The following is a 20,640-nucleotide window of genomic DNA, read 5'->3' as shown; positions in this document are numbered from 1 at the left end:
TACTTTATTTTAAACGTCCTAGAACATAATACGTCTCGTCGAAATATCAGGGACAAAAGTAACGAGGTAAAAGAATCACTGAATGGCTGTTTTGAACAAAATGTTTAAAAGAACCGATTCGCGGAAATGAGTCGGACAAAGCAATGACTCGAGAGTCTCTCAGTATGTCTGAAACCAGTTCATCATTCTAAAATAGGTGCAATGTTGCATGATAGTGTGAATTCTGCTCAAATATCGGATTCTTCTACTAGTCGATATACAGTATAACAAACTGGAGAGCCCAAACAATGTCTTAATAATGCTCTAAAACGTAGAATTTTTTTTAAAATATATAAATACGTTTCAATTATACGTAGTGATCTTGCAGTAATTAAACATGCATATTTTATTAAAATCAGAATTATAATTTTTATTGTACATATCCCTACGTTCAAGTCTTTTAATTGAAAATAAACTGACACGTGAGCCGTCCAATAGCACTCGTCGGTCGTTAGAGGCAGAAACTATGATCGAGCCAATCACAAGACAGAACACACCAGGAAGCGTTCTTTCGGACCAATCGGATTTCACGATTGACAGGAGGCGGGACTCGCGTTACCGGTGGAGGTCGGATGTCGCCTGACCGGATGATAGCGAGAAGTTTTGTTTTGTGAGTTTACGAATGATTGATCCTCAGATCAGTGCACGGATCTTAACGGATGCGCCCTAATACGCGTCGTCTGCCCGTCAGCGAGTGTTTTATCAGTTATTTGTCTCTGACAGACTGATCTGGAAGTGTTTGAAGGGTGGAAACCGAACACTTGGAAGTAACCCGAGCGTCCTGCTGCCGCGAGCCCGTTCCTGAGCGCTGAGAGACGGTCAGAAACCATGGGCAACCGGGGCATGGAGGATTTGATCCCCCTGATCAATAAACTCCAAGATGCTTTCAGTTCCATTGGCCAAAGTTGTAACTTGGATCTGCCGCAGATAGCCGTGGTTGGAGGACAGAGCGCCGGAAAAAGCTCTGTGCTGGAAAATTTCGTCGGCAGGTTGGTTACTATGTTAACGTTACTCATTTCTCTTCGATCGCGTGCAAAAGCCCAGCTCGCTGTTTTTATGTTTATCTAACTTAATAAGGAGACACACGTCTCATTTGTTACTTTCCAGCTTCGTTTTTACACTCGCTGCTCGATCGATTCACTCGGTTGGGTTGTCATTCACAATCGGGAGTTACGCAGTTGACGTTAGCCGCCGCTTGCTTTCAGTCACTGAAGTGAAAAGGGCGTAAGTGAGAGCGCAGCGCAAAATGGGGAAGTTGGCGGCACAGTGCACTGCACACACACACAGACAGATGAAGTTAATGGTCGTAGTGTCCTTGGGAGTTGCATTGTGCCATATAGGGGAATCAAAACCTCTAAGATATTAATTTGCTGTGATTAAGGCGTTTAAGTAATTTCCTCGTTCAAACAGCGGACACACGGATCCTGCGACACTCACACTGCTCTGGACGTTGACGTCATGCTTTTTGTGTGTATGTCCTTATAGAAATCTCTGCCAAAACTCACTGTAGTTTAACATATAATATAGTACTAAATGATACATGTCTCGTGATATTTGCATAATCCCCAAACGGCCATGGTATATGTCTAAAAAAGTAGTTCCATGGTATTTGTTTGTTAGTTTTTATTTGATTATTTTCATGATAATTAAGCACATTTACAGCCAAGATTTTATTTCTGAAACATCAGAATGTTTTCTTTTGAAAATATTTAAATAAGGTTCTTGTAAAACACTTCTGTTTTGTTATTTTGTCTATTAAAATCAGCATAATTTTGAGGCAGTTCAATCACATAAATATTTTGCTATTTATTAATTTCAAATGTACGGTAAGTCCTAAATAGACCACATATATTATTACTGTAATGCATGGTAATGCTCACTTTTGAAGATTATTAAATAATCATTTTTTTCTACTTAAATCCCCAAAATGTGTAGTCAGTACAATCACATATAAATACTTTGCAATTTAAATAAAATATCAGTATATTAAGCCCAATTTATACTTCTGCGTCGAACCTACGCAGAGACGTGCAGGCCTACGCCGTACCTGACGTGCACCTCTCCAAAAATCGAACAGCGCGTCAATTCTACACAGACCGCAAGCGCTGTGATTGGTCTGCTAGATCAGACCTCCCTCCGTATGTACTTGAGTTTTGTGTGCGTTTATGAGCACTGTAATATAGTTTAATGTTACACCTTCTTATTTAAAATAAAATAAAGCAAAGAACAAGTGTCTTATCATTTATTACACTACATAGCATTATACATCTGTAGTTGTCCACGACAAACAATGTTGATCTGCCGTGGTACACGTCCTTGTGGAGATTGAAAGAATGCCATCTTCTCCTGTTCCGTTGTTGTCTCATTTTTGTAGTTTTAAATAATGATTTGATATTTATTTGCAGCCGTCACGGCTTCTCCGACGAGCTGCTTCTTCTTTGGCTTTTGCTGTGGATCAGAATCATTTGGAGGCTGTACAATCACGTTAAGACCTTTTGCAACTTAAATGAAATATTAATATTTCCACATTATAATAATACAAATACTGTAAAAAAATTTGTACTATTAAAAAAAAAGAAAGAAACTGATCCTGTATATGAACCTACATAGTATATTAGATTTATAAAAGGAGTACATACTATTATTCTTAATGTATATGAAATATCTGCACATTTCAAATCAGTACTGTGTACACTTATTTTCTGAAAAATAAGTTTTATTATTTATAGTTACATTATTATTCATTATATATATATATATATATATGTATATGTGTATTAAGTTTTTGTATGTATTATTTTTATTATACTTGTTAAGTGTGTAAAATATTGTCATTTTATTGTGCATTTGTATCTAATATTTCTGTGGTAATTTGTAGGGATGCAACGATACCATTTTTTCAGAACCGATCCGATCCGATCCTGAAAATTCTGAATATCTGCCGATACCGATCCGATCCGATACCAGTGCAGTTTTTTTTAAATCGATGTAGAATTTCTATACTTCTGTGTGTGTTACTCTTTTGTGTGTTAAACACAATCTATAGATAACATAATTTTAATAAAAAATAACAAATTAAAAAAATATATAATCAATCTATGACAAAAATACTAATATAAACTTGGTTTATAATACAGCAAAAGATAAAAAAAACATGCGTGCACAATAATTTTATAAAACATAGTGAAACATTTTTATTTACAATTAAAAGTGAATAAGTGTAGGACTAAATCTGGTGAAATTATACACATTGCTCTTTGAATTGTTGTAAAATACATTCATGAAAAAACAAGCAAATACATTTATATATAAATATATAGGCTACTATAAAATTAAAAGACATTTCTTTTAAATCTATAGCACAGTAATGAAGGCAGCAACATATGATAGATAGGACAGAACAAGAAAGACTGTTAATAATCTTTCATTGCGCAAAAGTATTATAATAAGTAAGGCTCCAATATAGAGCAGCAGAAAGCGCTTATGCTCGTCCCGTGCGCAGAATGATGCGCTTGAAGCAACACGGAGTCACAGCGCGCAGCCCTCTGAGTCCGCATAGAAACGTTCAAAGTACAAAGGGAAGAGATATTGACGCGTAGTGTATTAAATCTGTGCGTAAGTTTATTAAGCCTTTTCTTTTAACAGTTTTAAACCTCAGTAACTGTGTGCTCTTGAAGAGAGTTTGACTGTAGTAACCGAACGCGACACGCAGTTTGATCGCTGAATGGAGCGGTGGAGAGAAGAGTTTACCTGAACTTGAATTTAAAGACTTAAATATTCATCTGTACCTCAGATTAAACTATGGAACAGCTTCAGAACACTTGAAATATAGTGCACAAAAACTTTATGGAGCTTTATAATGTTTTTGTGCCTTTCGTGGGGCTCAACAATAACACAGAATAGTATACGCACAATATCGGATTTGGATCGGTCTCTTCTGACCAATACCCGATCCGCAGAAAATGACCGTATCGGGGCCGATCCTGAGTATCGGATCGATGCATCCCTAGTAATTTGTTCTCTTTCATATGTAAGGTGGTGTGGTTAAACCCACAAGCCTTCACTGAGGGTGAAGTTCTGTAATAGTTTCCGGGATTATTATCAATATATCCTCATAAATATAAATGTCATAAATTTCATAAGCCCGAGTTACTTATTTCCTGAAAAATAGGTTGAATGAACTGTATTATGTATACAAGTGGGAGTGAACTCCCCGTCCTATTCCACTTGACCTTCAGTTTTGTGTGCCACAGGTTGCTGTAGCCAACTGTTTTGCAGTATTCATAGGTCAGTGCCACACCTGTGTCACACAACAGACTCCAGCACTGACAAGCCTCTCATGAAACCCTGTTCAGCCTCATCTAGGAGAGGAAGTCTTACTTGGACAGATCAGATTAGTTTGTGACATGTACCTTCCTGCATTCATTTCCTCACCACAGTCTTCTTGATGCGGCTGCTCTGCCTCCGGTCCAGTTTGAATGAATTTTGACTTGATGTTTAGCAGAGGAAGAAGTATGAATCGGACTGATTGGCTGAAATTTAGTTTTCATTTCCCATGGATGCGGCTGTTCATTGCTGGAGAGCTTGTGAATGCATGTATCAGTTTTCATCAGTGAAGCTGATTAGTCATTTTGTTGACCAGAATATGTCTCCATTTTGAGATTATTAACATAAAATTCCTCCTGTTTTTCGTTCTGAAATCTACCGATAGCCTCGTTGATGGATTATAATTTTTTTGGGTGAATTTCATTTCAGAAATTGCAGTGGTAAAATGGTAAAAGTGTAGTAATTAGTAAATGCTGTCAAGCCTATTCGGGTCTGTTGTTTAGCACCAAATGCAGAACACATGATGAAAGCAGGTTTTGTATGACATTCTTGCGAAATAAGCTACAGTATTTTTCTTTCACAATGGTATTATCATGCATTACCATCTCTAGAGGGTTTTTTTCTTCCTTGTGGTAAAGTATGCATAGCAACATTACCTTGGAATTCATAATCAGGTTGAGCAGGTTTGTCCATTACAGAATAACAATCAGTGTTAGAACTGGTCTGATGGACGGTAGAAATTAGACATAAACCATATATTAGATCACCTATACAACAATACATTATTATTCATTATATATATATATATATATATAAGTTTTGTATGTATTATTTTTATTTCTACACACTTAAGTGTGTCAAATATTGGCATTTTATTGCGCATTTGTAGCTAATATTTCTGTGGTAATTTGTTCTCTTTCATATGTAAGGTGGTGTTGTTAAACCCAGAAGCCTTCACTTTCACTGGGGGTGAAGTTCTGTAATAGTTTCCGGTATTATTATCAATATTCCTCTCTTTTCATAAACTTCATGAGCCTGAGTCATCTCTTCAGTGTTGTATATTTTTGTAAAAACCTGTAGTGGCTAGAAATGTGTGCCACATTACATTTGGATTTTGGAATTTTTGTAGAATATGAAAATTAAATGAACTTTGAACACGTCACATTCACTATGGACCCTTTTAACAGACTTAAAGGGATAGTTCACCTTAAAATGAAACTTCTGTCATTAATTACTCACCCTGATGTTGTTCCAAACCCGTGAGACCTCCGTTCATCTTCGGAACACAAATTAAGATATCTTTGATTAATTCTGAGAGCTCTCTGACCCTCCAGAGACAGCAAGGATCCTTACATGATCCGTGCTGTGCGGCTGACACAGAAGAGCGTATGCAGTTTCCATTCAGCGGATACTCTCCAAAATGGAGTTGCGCTGACGTAGAGAAGACAAACTGTTGAATAAAGTCGTTATTTTTGTTTTCTTTGCATACAAAATATATTCTCGTAGCTTTGTAAAATTACAGTTGAACCCCTGATGTCACATGGATTATTTTAACGATCTCCTTGCTACGTTTCTGGACCTTGATCGTGTAAGGACCCTTGTTGTCTATGGAGGGTCTGAGAGCTCTCAGATTTAATCAAAAATATCTTAATTTGTGTTCCGAAGATGAACGGAGGTCTCACGGGTTTGAAACAACATGAGGGTGAGTAATTAAATGAAATTAATTTTCATTTTTGGGTGAATTTATAGAAGTTTACCCAACTAAGATGACTTCTGCTTCTAGAAATGTAAAAGGGTCCATGGATGATATAAAACTGCACCACCAAATCTCTATAAACAGCCAAAAAAACTGATAATAGATTCTTTTTTTTTAACCAAATTAGAAACGCTCTGTCTTTGAATTGTCTGACAGGTTGACTGACATTTCTTTGGAGGACGAGTTTCGAACTAAATGGATGAAGTCGCTTACAGAATATTTAAAAAGACTTGTTGAGCTTTAATCTGGTAACGCCAACATGACTTGGTGTAAAAATTGTTAACCAGTTTCTTGCTGTATCTACGTCCATCACAAATCTCTGGCAGTCATGTGACTGTAACAGTCACTCTGTTGTGCTTTTATGATGAGTTAAAGGGCTTTATGTATTGCACAGATGAATCATTGTTTGATGTGTGCTTGTCACACCCACAAGCTTGTGTAGGATACATGTCCTGAAAGACTTTCCATTTACATCCACTGTCCTTAATATACAGGTTCATATGGCCATGGAAAACCAGGGAATTTTAACAAGGTTTTCCTGGCCCAAAAAGTTATGAAACTTGTTTAAAGTATGGTTTTAGAGTAATTATTTGCTCTAAAATATTTAATTGGCTAAGTGATCAGCCTTTTTTTTTTCTTTTGCAAATTTTGAATGAATTAGTTGGACAGACTTGCAAATGGTTAATTAGTGAAATCTGTCTGAAATATAAAGATTTTGAAATACTCTCCAACCAAAGAAAACTGATGAATATTGATACAAATTCATTGGTAAAAAATAGAATTTTAAATAATAACCCTGTTTTTATTTTTACATTTTAATCAGGACATTATTTGACCCATTTTTTACCGTTTACTTTTTGGGGACGTCCCAGTAAGGAAGTTTTATGAGGTTTCAATCACTAATAAGGGGTTAGATCAATTTTGTTTTCGTAAGCTTAGTCAAACATGCACAAATAACATGTTTGTGTGTGTGACTATGGTGGTTGTGATGGAGGCAGGGCAGAGCTGGGTCGTGCTCCAGGGAGGCCAAATGGAGTCACACCACTAGCGTTCACCTGACACCTGTCTGCTCATCAGGAATTTCTGAAAGCTCTCGTTTCTATTCACATACTTTGTCAAGCGTTCCAGTATTCATCTATTTCATCTATAAGGCTATAGTGACTCAAATGTTGTTTGCATTGCACTTGTGTGTATATGCTAGTGCTGCTGTGAGAGTTTAGCAAACTTAATTGGTCATTGTTTATGAGTCTTTAGTTGTAAGACGATAAGGCTCAGAGGAATAGTTTCCCGGAATGGGCCGTGTCTCAAAGGTGGTGTTTGAATTCACTCGCTCCATTTTATTGAGTTTACTCAAAGTGTGGACTGTTTCATGGATTTAACTAGTTTACTTGCAGTAGAAGCTGTTTTGTTTTGGTTTTTAAACCAGGTTTCTGATGTTATCATACTGTGACTCAGCACTTGCCTTCTCATGACTCAACAATAAGGATTGCATTTACAATTTCTAGTCAAAATTTCAATACTGATATGAATTGTTTTGAAACCATGCCAAGTCTCTCCTGTACGGAAATTATAAACAAATTAGTAGTAGGCCAGCAGCGCCCCCTAGATTAATAAAAAATGCCTTACAGGATGGGTGTTGGGGTCCAGGGGAGGTGGGTGCTGCTGCTACTGCACGCTCTAGTGACTGTCGACTCTCTGTTGACTGTACGTAGATTCTCAAATTAAATGCAGAGAATGACCACACTGTTGACATGATCTTATCGCTAATACATCTTGGCGTATTTGTTAAACTTTGTATTTTTAAATAGTTTTTGCCATGAAAATAGCCTAAGATGCTGACATGGCATTAAAGGGTTACTCCACCCCAAAATGATTTTTTTTTTATTAATCACTTGCCCCCATGTCGTTCCAAACCTGTAAAAGCTTTGTTCGTCTTAAAAACACAATTTAAGATTTTTTGGGTGAAAACCGGGCGGCTTGTGACTATCCCATTGACTGCCAAAGTATTAACACTGTCAAGGCCCAAAAAAATATGAAAGACATCGTCAAAATAGTCCATCTGCCATCAGTGGTTCAACCATAATTTTTACGAAGCTACGAGAATACTTTTTGTATGCAAAGAAAACGAAAATAATGACTTTATTCAACCATTTGTCTCCACGTCACCGTAGCGCCAGTTTGGAGAGTATCCACTGAACGCAAACAGCGTATGCTGTTCTGTGTCAGCCGCACCACACAGATACGTTTTCTACATTAATTTGTGCTTTGATTTGCATGAAAACAGCACATAAAGTATTCTCGTAGCTTCGTAAAATTACAGTTGATCCACTGATGGCAGATGGACTATTTTGACGATGTCTTTCATACTTTTTTGGGCCGTGACATTGTTAATTCAGTCAATGGGACAGTCACAAGCCTCCTGCTTTTCATCCAAAATATATTAAATTGTGTTCCGAAGACGAACAAAGCTTTTACGGGTTTGGAACGGCATGGGGGTAAGTGATTAATGACAAAATTTTCATTTTGGGGTGGAGCAACCCTTTAAAAAAATATATATACTTCTACTACTACTACTACTGCTACTAACACATCTTGCTCACATGTGAGTGATTGGTCTTATCGGGAAGCATATTGGCTTAAATGTTTTTCAAATCAGCCGATGCTGATGTTTACGTTTTAAGCCTTTATCAGCCAATTTCAATAACGTTCTGATAATATCGTGCATCCCTGTATCAGATGTTTTGTCCCATTCTTCAGACACTCTGTAACTGTAAAATCCCTTGGAGAAGCCCATGTAATGACTTATTGGCCCAGTAAGTCAAGTGGCAGTTCTGTTAGCTCAAAACTCTCTCACACTAGCCCCACGCAGAGCCTGCTGAATGCGTAGAGAGGAAGAGAGCGCTTGTTTGGGAACCATATTTGAATAAATTGCCACTGGAGCACAGATGACAAGTCTGATAAACAGTGTTCAAATGTAATGATGAAAACTACATAAAACGTCATTAGTGATACTTTAGTGCTTTAGCACACTCTCTGACCTTCTGTCAGGCTTTTATCCACCATACTAACATTTAGACAGCTGGGAATTAACAAACAAAAGCACTATTCATCTCACGGACACCATCAGAGCTCAGTAAACATTAGTAAGTTGCACATATTAATTAGCCCAATCCACGTCGCATCTGCCGTTACACAACATGCCAATTAGAACGAGACCAACGTTGAGGTTCTTGGTCAAATTTCATCCTGCCGAACTGGATTTTCAAGATCTTTCTCCAGATCTGGGGGTTTGATCCAATCGCAGGCCAGCGCCTCCATCTTGGGTGTTTATTGCGGGGCTGATGTCATTGTTCATGTCATTGTGACTTCTGCTATCTGGCTCTGCCGGCTGCTTTAGGAGGGGCTGTTGTTCAGTTTGCTGCGCTCACTATGGGAGGAGTATAAAACTGGAGCGAGAACACAGCGTGAACCTTGTGAAAGGCAGGCAGATCATGCAGATAATGCCACGGGCTGTTTTGTGACAAATGTGTTGAGGAAACTGAACCCATCAGCTATTAATTATGAATTGGAGAAAAGACAAGTTGTTGTTTTTGTAATTCCATACGTTGTTTATAGTGAGAGACGCTTCACAAACAAACAGCTTACTATTGAAAATTAGTACAGAACCCTGTCCAAAATCCCATGTCCAAAAGAAATTATATTGCATTTTCCATTTTCCAGCCTCTGACTGACACTAAGAAGTAAGCAGCCTGATTTTGCAACTGTACCTTTAAGACTACTATTTGTAAATGTCTTTGTTTTGATTGGCTGACTTCTTTATGTAGTTCGTGCGGTTGTTCATCATGTGGGCACTGAGCACTAAATATGTATTGCTACGTCATCTTTGGTTGGGTAGGTGTTCCAATTTATAAATTATTATAAAGTCCTAAAAATGAAAATTGTCGTCATTTACTGTCCTTCATTGATGTCGTTCCAAACCGGTATGACTTTATTTCTTCTTGGGCTGCACAATAAATCGCGATTATGCAGAAGCTGCAATTGTAATGTGTATCTTTCAGTGAAGCACGGTTCTGTGATCAGTAGGAAATCTCCATCCGAAGGCCAGACAGCGCTCTTGAGCGGAAACTCCAAAAACGGCCCGCAGAAGAAACCCAGGAAATGGGTAGGTGGTAGTAGTAGCTGGATAAACAGAAGATTTATCTGCTTTTATTGATTCAATGTGACTAATAAACACACGACTACAGCAATATATGGTTTATTTGAGTTCTTATTATTATAATTTATATTTTATATATATATATAATAACATTATTATATTTACCTTTATCACTTCTTAGTATACTATGAAATATGTTGCGTGAATGTGTAAGAAGCCACATCATCTCACAGAAGGATTTATTTCAAACACTCAACTGACGTTATGAAGTGAGTTTGGAGTAAAAACATGTTATTAAATGTGGTATTTTCACATGGTTTCAGATAGAGCAGCATTTAATACACAGAGCCGTAGTTCACTGAGAAGCTACACAAACAGCTGTCATTATCGCAAATGGTTTCTTCGATTTCATAATCGTGCAATAATATTGTCTGCAAATTATTATTATTATATTTTTTTTTGGGGGGGGGGGCGTCACTTGTCAGTGAACTACAGCTTTGTGCAGTAAATGCTGCTCCATCTGAAAGCAGCTAATGGAGATTTCCTGCTGATTACAGAACCGACTTTACTGACAAAATGCTCATGAAAAAAAAAATAAAAAATATATATGTATATATATAAATAAATTTATTTATTTGGGGTGTAACGATACGCGTATTCATATTGAGCCGTTCGGTACGAGGCTTTCGGTTCTGTACGCATTACAAATCTAACGATTCGTTGGACTAATCCTATTACATTTAGAAAATAAAAGCTTAAAGTGTGTGAAATATAATGTTCTCAGTGCCACTGCACTCAACAACGCAGCCCAAACGACATAACAGGCAGCATGCTGTCTGCCCCGTAATAACCTCCCCTTGCTGGGTTGCGTTTAAAGACAATGATCTTGTATCGACGATAGCCAGAGATATTGTCAAAAACATCAATTATTGGCAATCTTAAGAGGATTTGGCATTTCCAATTAATGTAGGCCTGTTATATTCTTATTTTTATTAGGCCTATTATTATAATGAAGTTGGTTTTATTAAATTAAAAGTACAATTAATGAGCCGTAGTTCACTGACAAGCTACGCAATATCATGTTCATCGCAGATGAATCGCATTCGATTATGAACGCAATATCGCGTTACTTGTCAGTGAACTACGGCTCTGTGTATTAACTGCCGCTCCATCTGAAAATAGGTGATGGAGATTTTCACGGAGCCGGCTTTACTGACGAGATGCGCATGAGAATCACATGTGATTAATTGCACAGCCCTACTATACAATAAATTATAGTCCTATAATTAAAATATGAACACTGCAGTCATCAATAAAAATCAATGAAATAAAAAGCTTTTATTTCAAGCACCGACTTTCAAAAACAACCTGTTTAAAACAAAATACGTTTCTTTCTTCTTCTTTTTTCAGTATGTACGGGCCACGAGAAATATTAAGGGAATAAATGAAAACAGCTATAAGCTATACCGTTATTAGCGTGTTGAAGTAGATTCATCTCTCTTTATCTCTGAGAGAAAGCTCTGTCATTCAGTTTTTACTTTCACTTTCTGCTTATAGTGAATTGACTGAGATTAAGACGTTCACCGACATAAATTTTGCGCAAGCATGCAAACCCTGGTGCAAACGCGTGCTCATGTGATATCCATTGGCTCGCCTTCATGGTTTAAAACAGAAATATTTCCAACATTGCAACGTATCCAATTACTCCGCCCCCCCCTGTATCGAAAACATACCGAACCGTGACACCACTGTGTCGTATCGAACCGTGAATTTTGTGAACCGGTACATCCCTAATAAATAAATGATGTGTTATATATATATATATATATATATATATATATATATATATATATATATATATATATATATATATATATATATATATATATATATATATATATATATATATTAGATAGATAAATAAATAAATAAATAAATATATAAATATATAAATAAATAAATATATAAATAAATATATAAATAAATATATAAATATATAAATAAATAAATAAATATATAAATAAATAAATAAATATATAAATAAATAAATATATAAATAATAAAAATGTGTTTTTATCTGATTAATCAAAAATAATTTGTTAATCAATCAAAAGAACCATTAGTTGCAGGTCTAGTTAAAATATTCTGACTGCAGCTCACTTCAGTGTATTTCCACCTTCCTCACAAATATAGCTGCGCTTTCATTCAGCTTTTTATGATTTAAGTCATCTCGTGGAATATCTAAAGGCACACAAGGCCTGATTTGTTCCCTTCAATCAGAGAGCATACACAGGAGGAAACTGATAGTTTGGTCCATAATTCATGGAGATCAAGCTCTAAAGCTCTCAATTCTACTGTGCACTTGCACTTATGAATATTTAACATATTTCCTCTATAGTGTAAGTGTATCATTTGTAGTAATAAGACCGTAACCATGGTACCAACAGCTCCTCATTACAATTGTTAGGTCAATAACTTTGGTTGCTAACAAAATTAGTTTGAAGTTTTCTATACTTTTTCACTCCTTTAACAGATCATTTAACATGAGTCTGTTTTTAATGCCGTCAGAGATGTTTGACTTACATTGAAGACTGGAGTAATGATGCTGAAAATTCAGCTTTGAATCACCGGAATAAATTACATTTATATATTACAATAGAAAACTGTTCATTTTAATTGTAATAATATTTCACAGTAGTACAGTTTTTACTATACTTTTAGTCAAATAAATGCATACTTGTTGAGGATGAGAATTGTTTCAGAAATATAAAAAAAAAATCTTGCCAAACCAAAGCTTTTGCACAGAAATGAATATTTTAATTTTTTTTTTTTTTTTTTTTATCTGTAATATTTAAATGCTGATGTCTTGAAGGCAATGAATTTAGAGACACAAAGCATATATTGTTTTTCTGAAAATAGGCATGCTTTAGTTAGACTAACACTGGTAAAACACTCCCATCTTTAAATGTATCCCCGGTAAAGCACCGCCACTACACACTGACCCATTTCTAGACAAAATTTTCTCATTGGCTAATTCCCAATTTAACCCATGCTGTCACAGACAGATGTGATTACTCAGCACATCTATTTCAGTGATATTCGTCATGTGGCAGGCACATTTTATAGCAGGTATTGCAAAAAATGATAACAGCTACTGTAAACATCATAATCTAAACAAAATCCTTCTTTTCTTTTGATTTTGAGCTGTATATGACACATTCTCAACTGGTTTTGTGTGATTCTCCTGGCGCCTTTTCAAATAAACAAGCAAAATCCAGTTTTCTGTGTTCCATCGTCTTTAATGAGTGAACTCTGCTGAGGTGCGCTCGTATTGTGGCTAATGAAAGCAGAGGATTAGGTCGTTTCTCCCGCTGGTGGAGTGAGATTCACACTGGGTGTTGCTGAACTCTGTCTCTCCCGCTATTTTTCCTCTCTCTCTGCACCGCTCTGCGGTTTTGCATGCATAATAGATCAAATGATACACAATCTGCTCAGCCTCCTCTATCATTTAAAGGCCATGAATAATGGACCGCAGCCCACCTGCCTGTTTGCACTGGAAAGAAGTGAGAAACGAAGCCACGAGTCTTCTGAAGCGCTCGAGTGGATATTTGTTCTTATTTACAAAGCGCTTTAGTCCACTGTGCATGTGTGTATTTACAAGCCATCTGTTTTTCCTTCAATTATTTTTATTTTCTAAAGATGAACAGATTGGATTATATATATAAATATACCATTTATTGATATCATTAACTGTATATGCAAATATCGCCATTAATATGTATTCTGTGTCTCTTATTAATGAAATGATTCAAGCAGCAAGCAAAACAACAAGGTTATTTCCAGGTAAAGGATGCCGAGGTTGTACAATACTTGACCCATCATGCAATGCAATTTATAATATACGTGGAGAGAATTAGGAAATTAAAATAAAAGAAAATTAAATAATATATGGAGTACATAAAGTATTATAAGCAAAAACAGCAGCTATAAACAAAAATAATAACAATAAATAATACACAAAAGTTTGGAATAATTAATATTTTATATTTATATATATGTGCTGCTATCCTCCAAGAAACCTGGAAAATATATGGTATGTGTTTACGGTTTCCACAAAAATATGAAAGAGTTTTCCACTGTTGAACTGGATGTTGAACTATATATTGATAACAATAATAATTGTATCTTGCACAGCAAATCAGCATATTAGAATGATTTCTGAAGGATCATGTGACACTGAAGACTGTAATTATGTTGTAATTAGTAATTATGCTGAAAATTTTGATTTTGATATCAGGAAGAAAAATCACATTTTTTAAATCTATTCAAACAGAAAACAGTTATTTTAAATTGTAATAATATTTTACAATATTGCTGTATTTTTGATCAAATAAATGCAGCCTTGGTGAGCGTAAGAGACTACTTTTGCACACATGAACAATTTTGACCCTCAGTGTAAATATATAAAAATAATATATTACAAATTATACTAGTAATGAAAAATGAAATAAGTAATAGTCAAATGAATACATATTTACCGGCTATCTTTTTCCATTTAAATGAGTGCGTGTGTGTTTGTGTAGGTGTTGGGCTTTGCTGGCAGAGTGGATGTAAGTGAAGAGGGGGCCGTGCATGCATGTGAGGTTAGTCCGGCACACGGCTCTCTGTGGCCTGTTTTCATTCGCCCTTCTCCCCCTCCAGGCTTTCGCTGTTGTCATACATCCACGTGCCTCATGCAGCCAGGCAGTGCTGTCTTCATAGTCCACACTTTAAAGCTCTGGCTTACATTTGCATATGGCTGCATGATATATTAAAATAAAATATTGTGGTATGGCGTAAGGTGACTGTCAAATGATGGTGCAGGCTGCAGTTTAAATATATGTATATTAATGGCTTCAAGCGTAGTTTTAACACGCATTATAGTTTGTGACACAATGTTCAAGTGTCCGAGAACGGCTTGGTTCATTTACTGTAAATCGAACCATTCTAAATGAACACACAGAGCTGAGCCAAGCATCTCTTTGTGTACGGGCCTTCTTTTATTATGTAGCTGTGTATGTGTGTGTTTTTAAAGCATGGTCTGTCTTTCCCCTCGGGCTCTGCTGCATTGTGCATTAGGAGGAAATGGCGGCTGGATTCACAGCTGACTGCTCCTGCTTTGATCAGGACCAGCTGTAGAGCAGGATCTCCTGGAGAGGCAGGCTTACTCATTAAGACAGACTGTGATTGGACTCCTCTTGAACCCGCAGACACGCTTTCATCCCACCCACAGCATGTGGGATGCCATCAAAGCTTCCCATGTGGAAAAAGACACATCATTGGCATTTCATCATGTGTTTTTAAACGGTCCCAAAAGTCTGAAACATACCAGACACAAGTAAATGAATGCAAATGTTCATAGTTTAAATGATGTTGTCTATAGCCAGTTTTATATTTATGACAGTTTATTGAGAAGATAAAATCCCATGCTTTTTTTTTTTCAAGTTTTTGTTACGATTACATATAAGATACAGCTGCTATTATCTCAGGAGTTGGTAAATAGTTAGTTCACCCTAAAATAGAAGTCTTGCCAGGGCTCTAGACTCATTCTTCCCACTGGTCGCTCTTTTGCAACTAAATTTCTCAGTTGGTCGCACGAGCACATAATTTGGTCGCAATATGTTTTATTTAATTTTTGTAGTTTTTGCTAAAACATTTGATTAATCAATGCATGCTGATGAACTTTTATCATAGTTTATAATTATATGGTAATGAAAGTGTCCCTTGTTCATCAGTATTATTTGTGATTTAAATTTTGTGAACAGGAATTCCTTTTTTCGTGCGCTTTCACCTTCAAATTTGCGATCTTGGTGTCACGTTTTACAAGAAAAGATAATTGTCTGTTTTGCTTATATCTATACACCTTTCACTTTTTAAGACTAAACAAAAGATGGATTCATTGTTATTGTTAATTAAAAAGCACAACAACAATAAAACAGTAGGCTAAAATGACAAACTAGCTTCCATAACATTTATTAACAAAAACGAATAAGATGAGGCATGGCACAGGACACATCACATGCTGTATTATATAGGCTACAGACTAATAAATTACAGACTGTTTAGCAAACACTGAGGAATCAAATAAATAATAATAAAAAAAATTAAGGAAAGCCTCCATAGCGTAACGTGAGGTAAACAGCAAAGATAAGCTTTTCAAAACGAAAACAAAAAGAAAAGTAGCTGACAGGACTTGCATGTTTTTTTGTTCACCTTCTCTGGTTTAAGAAGTGGTCTTTCATTTTAGTTTGAAAACCAAATCCACCTTTGCTCTCGTGCTGACGCAGCGAGTATAAACAAGGCTCTACACCTGAAGCGCTCGCCTGAAAGCGCCTCTCTTCACGTGATCAGTGACATCTGACTCCTGCTACAATGTGCCGCGGCTCTGCAGCGAGCGCTGTATGAAGCAGACGCAGACCATGCACTCGCACAAATGCGATCACGTCAAATTTTTACTCGCACATTCTCAAAAACTGGTCAAGCCCCCTAGAGTACTGGAGTCAGCGGGCCGTGTGTTCACAATGTTTTGGCTGTGTATTTGTGTCTGTTTTCACATACTTGGCAAGAGTATGTTTTTGATTGAAAGTCTTCCTCATTTTCTCTGATATTAATAAAAATGTGCCTTTTCTGTCCTCTGTGCTGCTTATTAGATCTGCGAATATGTTGGAGTGTAAGGGCTGCTCTGCTCTCAGCTCACAGTTTGATCTCAGAGGGTGTTTATAATGCGCCACAGTGTTATTAAATGCACCCTGATTTGGCCGCGAGATACGGCAGTGGTCATTCATTTGCAAAAGCGCTACAGTCTCTTAGGAATCGTGGGCCTTCAAAAGATGCCACCATGTTTTAATATTCATTGCTACAAGGGGCCAGATAGCGTCTTGGTTTGCATGTGTGTTCTGATATGAATGCAAAGAGGCTGCTTCTAAACATTCGCCCCCTTACTCATGAATAATTTGATCAGTCTTGTCGCCCTTGAAAATTGAAGCAACTCAAGAGTGTTTGTCTCTCCTCCACCCATATTCACTTTCTCTTTCGCTCTTTTTTTTTTTTTTTTTTTAATAGGGATTTCCTTCCCAGAGGCTCCGGCATCGTCACCCGTAGGCCTCTCATTCTGCAGCTAGTTAACAACAAAGCTGGTGAGTGTGTTGATGAGCACAGCACTACTGAGCAAAGCCTTCTCAGGTATTTTTAGTATGTATGCGGAGACCACATGCTTTCATGTGTATTCATACACAGTGCCCATAGTGTTTATGCTGGAGCTAAAAAGGTGTAACATTAAATTGGGTGTCAAAAAATGTGTCACATCAAATGACACACAGAGGGCCCTTTGAAATGATGTATCTATATGCGTGTATTGTTTTTAGTTTTAACATTTTAATGGTTTAAATACATTTTTATAATTAAAAGGATGTCTTATCAGTTGAATTCGTAAAACTTTAATCATGTAATTATTGATTGCAATCTTAACAATAATTGTGGCCTGTGAAATGTTTTATTTTTTTCAGCAGCCAGTGCTTTATGATTTTAATATGAGTTTATAATCAAAAATGGCGGTTATCAAATGAATGTTTAAAACCTTAACTACATCTTAAAATGTAATTTCTTTCTTTCTTTTTTTTCTTTTTTTTTATTCATCCAAATTTTGTCCAATTCTGTGACATTCTGTGTTATAAAGTAAACAAATTAGTTTTATGACTGGACCCTCTGGTTCATCCACCTTTTCTGCATTACAGAAATTATTGGGTTCTATATCAGTCAACAAAATGTAGGCTTTGTACTTATTTATTGCAATTTCTCTTACTAGTGGCACAAAAATGACACTACAGCTATAATAACGTCATCTTATTCTGTTTCCGTACATACAGTTCCCCTCTGAAAATTCCCCTTCTAATAATTACATCTCTCAGCCACTTTAAAGCAATTATCATTTATATTGTTTTCAGCATGAGGCACTGTAATGTAGCGAGAACAAGGAAGTGCCGATTAATTCAGACAGAAAGACATTACCGAACAAATTATCTTCCAAATGAGTGCAATTGACCATGAAGTTGAACATAACAAAGCTGAACTGATGTTGTCTGCTTGTACATTATGTGTGGATCATTCACATCATTGGAAATTGAAAATCTGTTTTTATTCCAGGCCAGTTCCATTTTGAATTAATACTAGAACAAAATGAAGTTTGGTTCTCTTAATGCAGAGGAGGGGAAAAAAACAAATTAATTGAAGCATGTCTTCAGTTCTAATTTTAGATTTTTTGTTTTATTTTTGCATTTTATATGAAAAATAAGTGAATTAAATCTGAAACAGAACTAATTAAAATGTATATTGTGTGTGTGTGTTATGTATGTATGTATTTATGTAATGCATTTGACCCTTGGCCCTCAGTTACGTTTTTGTATCTTTTGTATTTTTTTAATTCATATTTTGAATCGTTTTTTTAATTTTTATGTTTCCCATTTTCATTTTAATTAAAATATTAGTAATTTTGTGGCGTTTTTGCAATGTTTATAATTTATTTTTTATGTCGATATAATAATATAATTTTATGAATTTCAGTTTTAGTTATATTTCTACATAAAATTTAACTTAAAGAAAATCAGTAATTCTCTTTTGGCAACTAAAAAAGGGTTTTCAGGTTACATTTATTTTAATTCAAGTAACTTGTGTAATGCCGTCTCTCATGCTTCATGACAGTGATATGGTTTAGCCTTTAGGTGATAATATTACTGTATGGTTTTCATGTCTTCTTTGCCTTGATGCTGAAATGTCATCGCTCTAAATCACACACTCCATCGCTCTTTTTGTAGAATATGCGGAATTCTTGCACTGCAAAGGGAGGAAGTTCGTGGACTTTGATGAAGTCCGGCAGGAAATTGAGGCAGAGACCGACAGGATTACGGGGTCCAATAAGGGCATCTCTCCTATTCCCATCAACCTGAGGGTTTACTCGCCACATGGTAATACAGCACAAGGCTCCCTAAGACCACAGCTTTCCTCAGTCCACACTCAGCAGCCATTGTTAAAATGTCACTCGTTTCTTTCTTTGTTCAACAGTATTGAATCTGACTCTCATCGATTTGCCCGGTATGACTAAAGTTGCTGTGGGCGACCAGCCGGCAGACATCGAGCACCAGATTCGAGACATGATTATGCAGTTCATCACTAGGGAAAGCTGCCTGATCCTCGCCGTTACCCCAGCCAACACTGACTTGGCCAACTCAGACGCTCTCAAGGTGGCTAAGGAAGTGGACCCTCAAGGTGAGGATTGCTGGGAGGGTTACACACGGATAAAATAACAAAATGATGTGTGTAGATTTCACATAGTCACATAGTTCACGTAGGAAATATCAACTATAGCAAACCATAGTGAGGTCAGTTTTATAAGTGAATCTGTCTTTGTAAGTGAATAAAGTCTTTTGAGGGGTTTCTTAGTGAATCACAGATGGGCTGATTGATTCATTAGTGAACCAACCTGACTTTGAATTTTGGTCCAGTGACTGGAAATGTTATGGATATTCATTGGTCAAAAGAGTAGCCCTGTGGATTGAACACAAACCCTGATGATGTTGTTAATGTGTTTTTGTTTATTTCAACAGGACTGCGTACCATCGGTGTGATCACTAAACTGGATCTAATGGATGAGGGTACAGACGCCCGGGATATCCTGGAAAATAAACTCTTACCACTGCGTAGAGGTGGGCAGTTTGTACTTAACACAATCACATTACAGCAGTGTCATTTATGGACAATTTCTTCTTATTCATGATTCATTTTTTTTATGTCAAAGTAACCATACTCTACACTGCTATTCAAAATTTTGGAGTCGGTAAGAATTTCTTGTTTTGAAAAAAATAAAATAAAAAAGTCTCTTATGCTGACCAAGGATCAAAAGAACAGTAAAATTGTGACATATTACAATTTAAAATAACTGTTTTTCTATTGTATTATATTGAAAAATATAATATATTCCTGTGATACAACTGAATTTTCAGCAGCCATTACTCCAGTCTTCAGTGTCACATGATCCTTCAGAAATCATATCTTTGAATAGAAAGTTAAAAAGAACAGCATTAATCTGAAATAGAAATCTTTGTCACCATTATAAATGTCTGTTGATTCTGGTCATTTTAATGCATCCTTGCTGAATAGAAGTATTAATTTCTTTAATAAAAAAAAATATATATATAATACTGACTGACCAAGCTTTTGAACAGCAGTGCATGTTATTATATAATTTGAAATTCAACAAATATATGTAATGTAATATAATATGAATAACTCTTCTCTAGGAAAAGAAGCTTTCCATATATTTTTGTTTATG

At 36.1% G+C, this 20,640-nt stretch overlaps 1 protein-coding gene across 10 annotated transcripts in view; it reads left to right on the top strand.

Annotated features, from left to right (window-relative positions):
- Positions 1 to 574: 574 nt before the first annotated feature.
- The window catches only part of dnm2a (dynamin 2a), a 54,770-nt gene continuing 34,704 nt past the window's right edge, over positions 575 to 20,640 (top strand). For 9 of the 10 annotated variants that reach the window (XM_079415285.1, XM_079415283.1, XM_079415280.1 and 6 more), the window contains exons 1-5: positions 575 to 1,028; positions 17,379 to 17,452; positions 19,127 to 19,276; positions 19,374 to 19,577; positions 19,916 to 20,014. In XM_079415285.1, the coding sequence (XP_079271411.1) occupies positions 868 to 1,028; positions 17,379 to 17,452; positions 19,127 to 19,276; positions 19,374 to 19,577; positions 19,916 to 20,014 (688 nt within the window). In that variant the 5' untranslated portion in view covers positions 575 to 867. Of the gene's footprint in view, positions 1,029 to 14,892; positions 14,921 to 17,378; positions 17,453 to 19,126; positions 19,277 to 19,373; positions 19,578 to 19,915; positions 20,015 to 20,640 lie in introns of those variants that run through there. The other variant, XM_079415286.1, reaches the window with a different exon arrangement.

This window comes from Barbus barbus (assembly GCF_936440315.1).
Source record: "Barbus barbus genome assembly, chromosome: 4".
Lineage (NCBI taxonomy): Eukaryota > Metazoa > Chordata > Actinopteri > Cypriniformes > Cyprinidae > Barbus > Barbus barbus.
The sequence above is the reverse complement of the archived record's forward strand: the minus strand, read 5'-3'. Positions and strand labels throughout refer to the sequence as shown.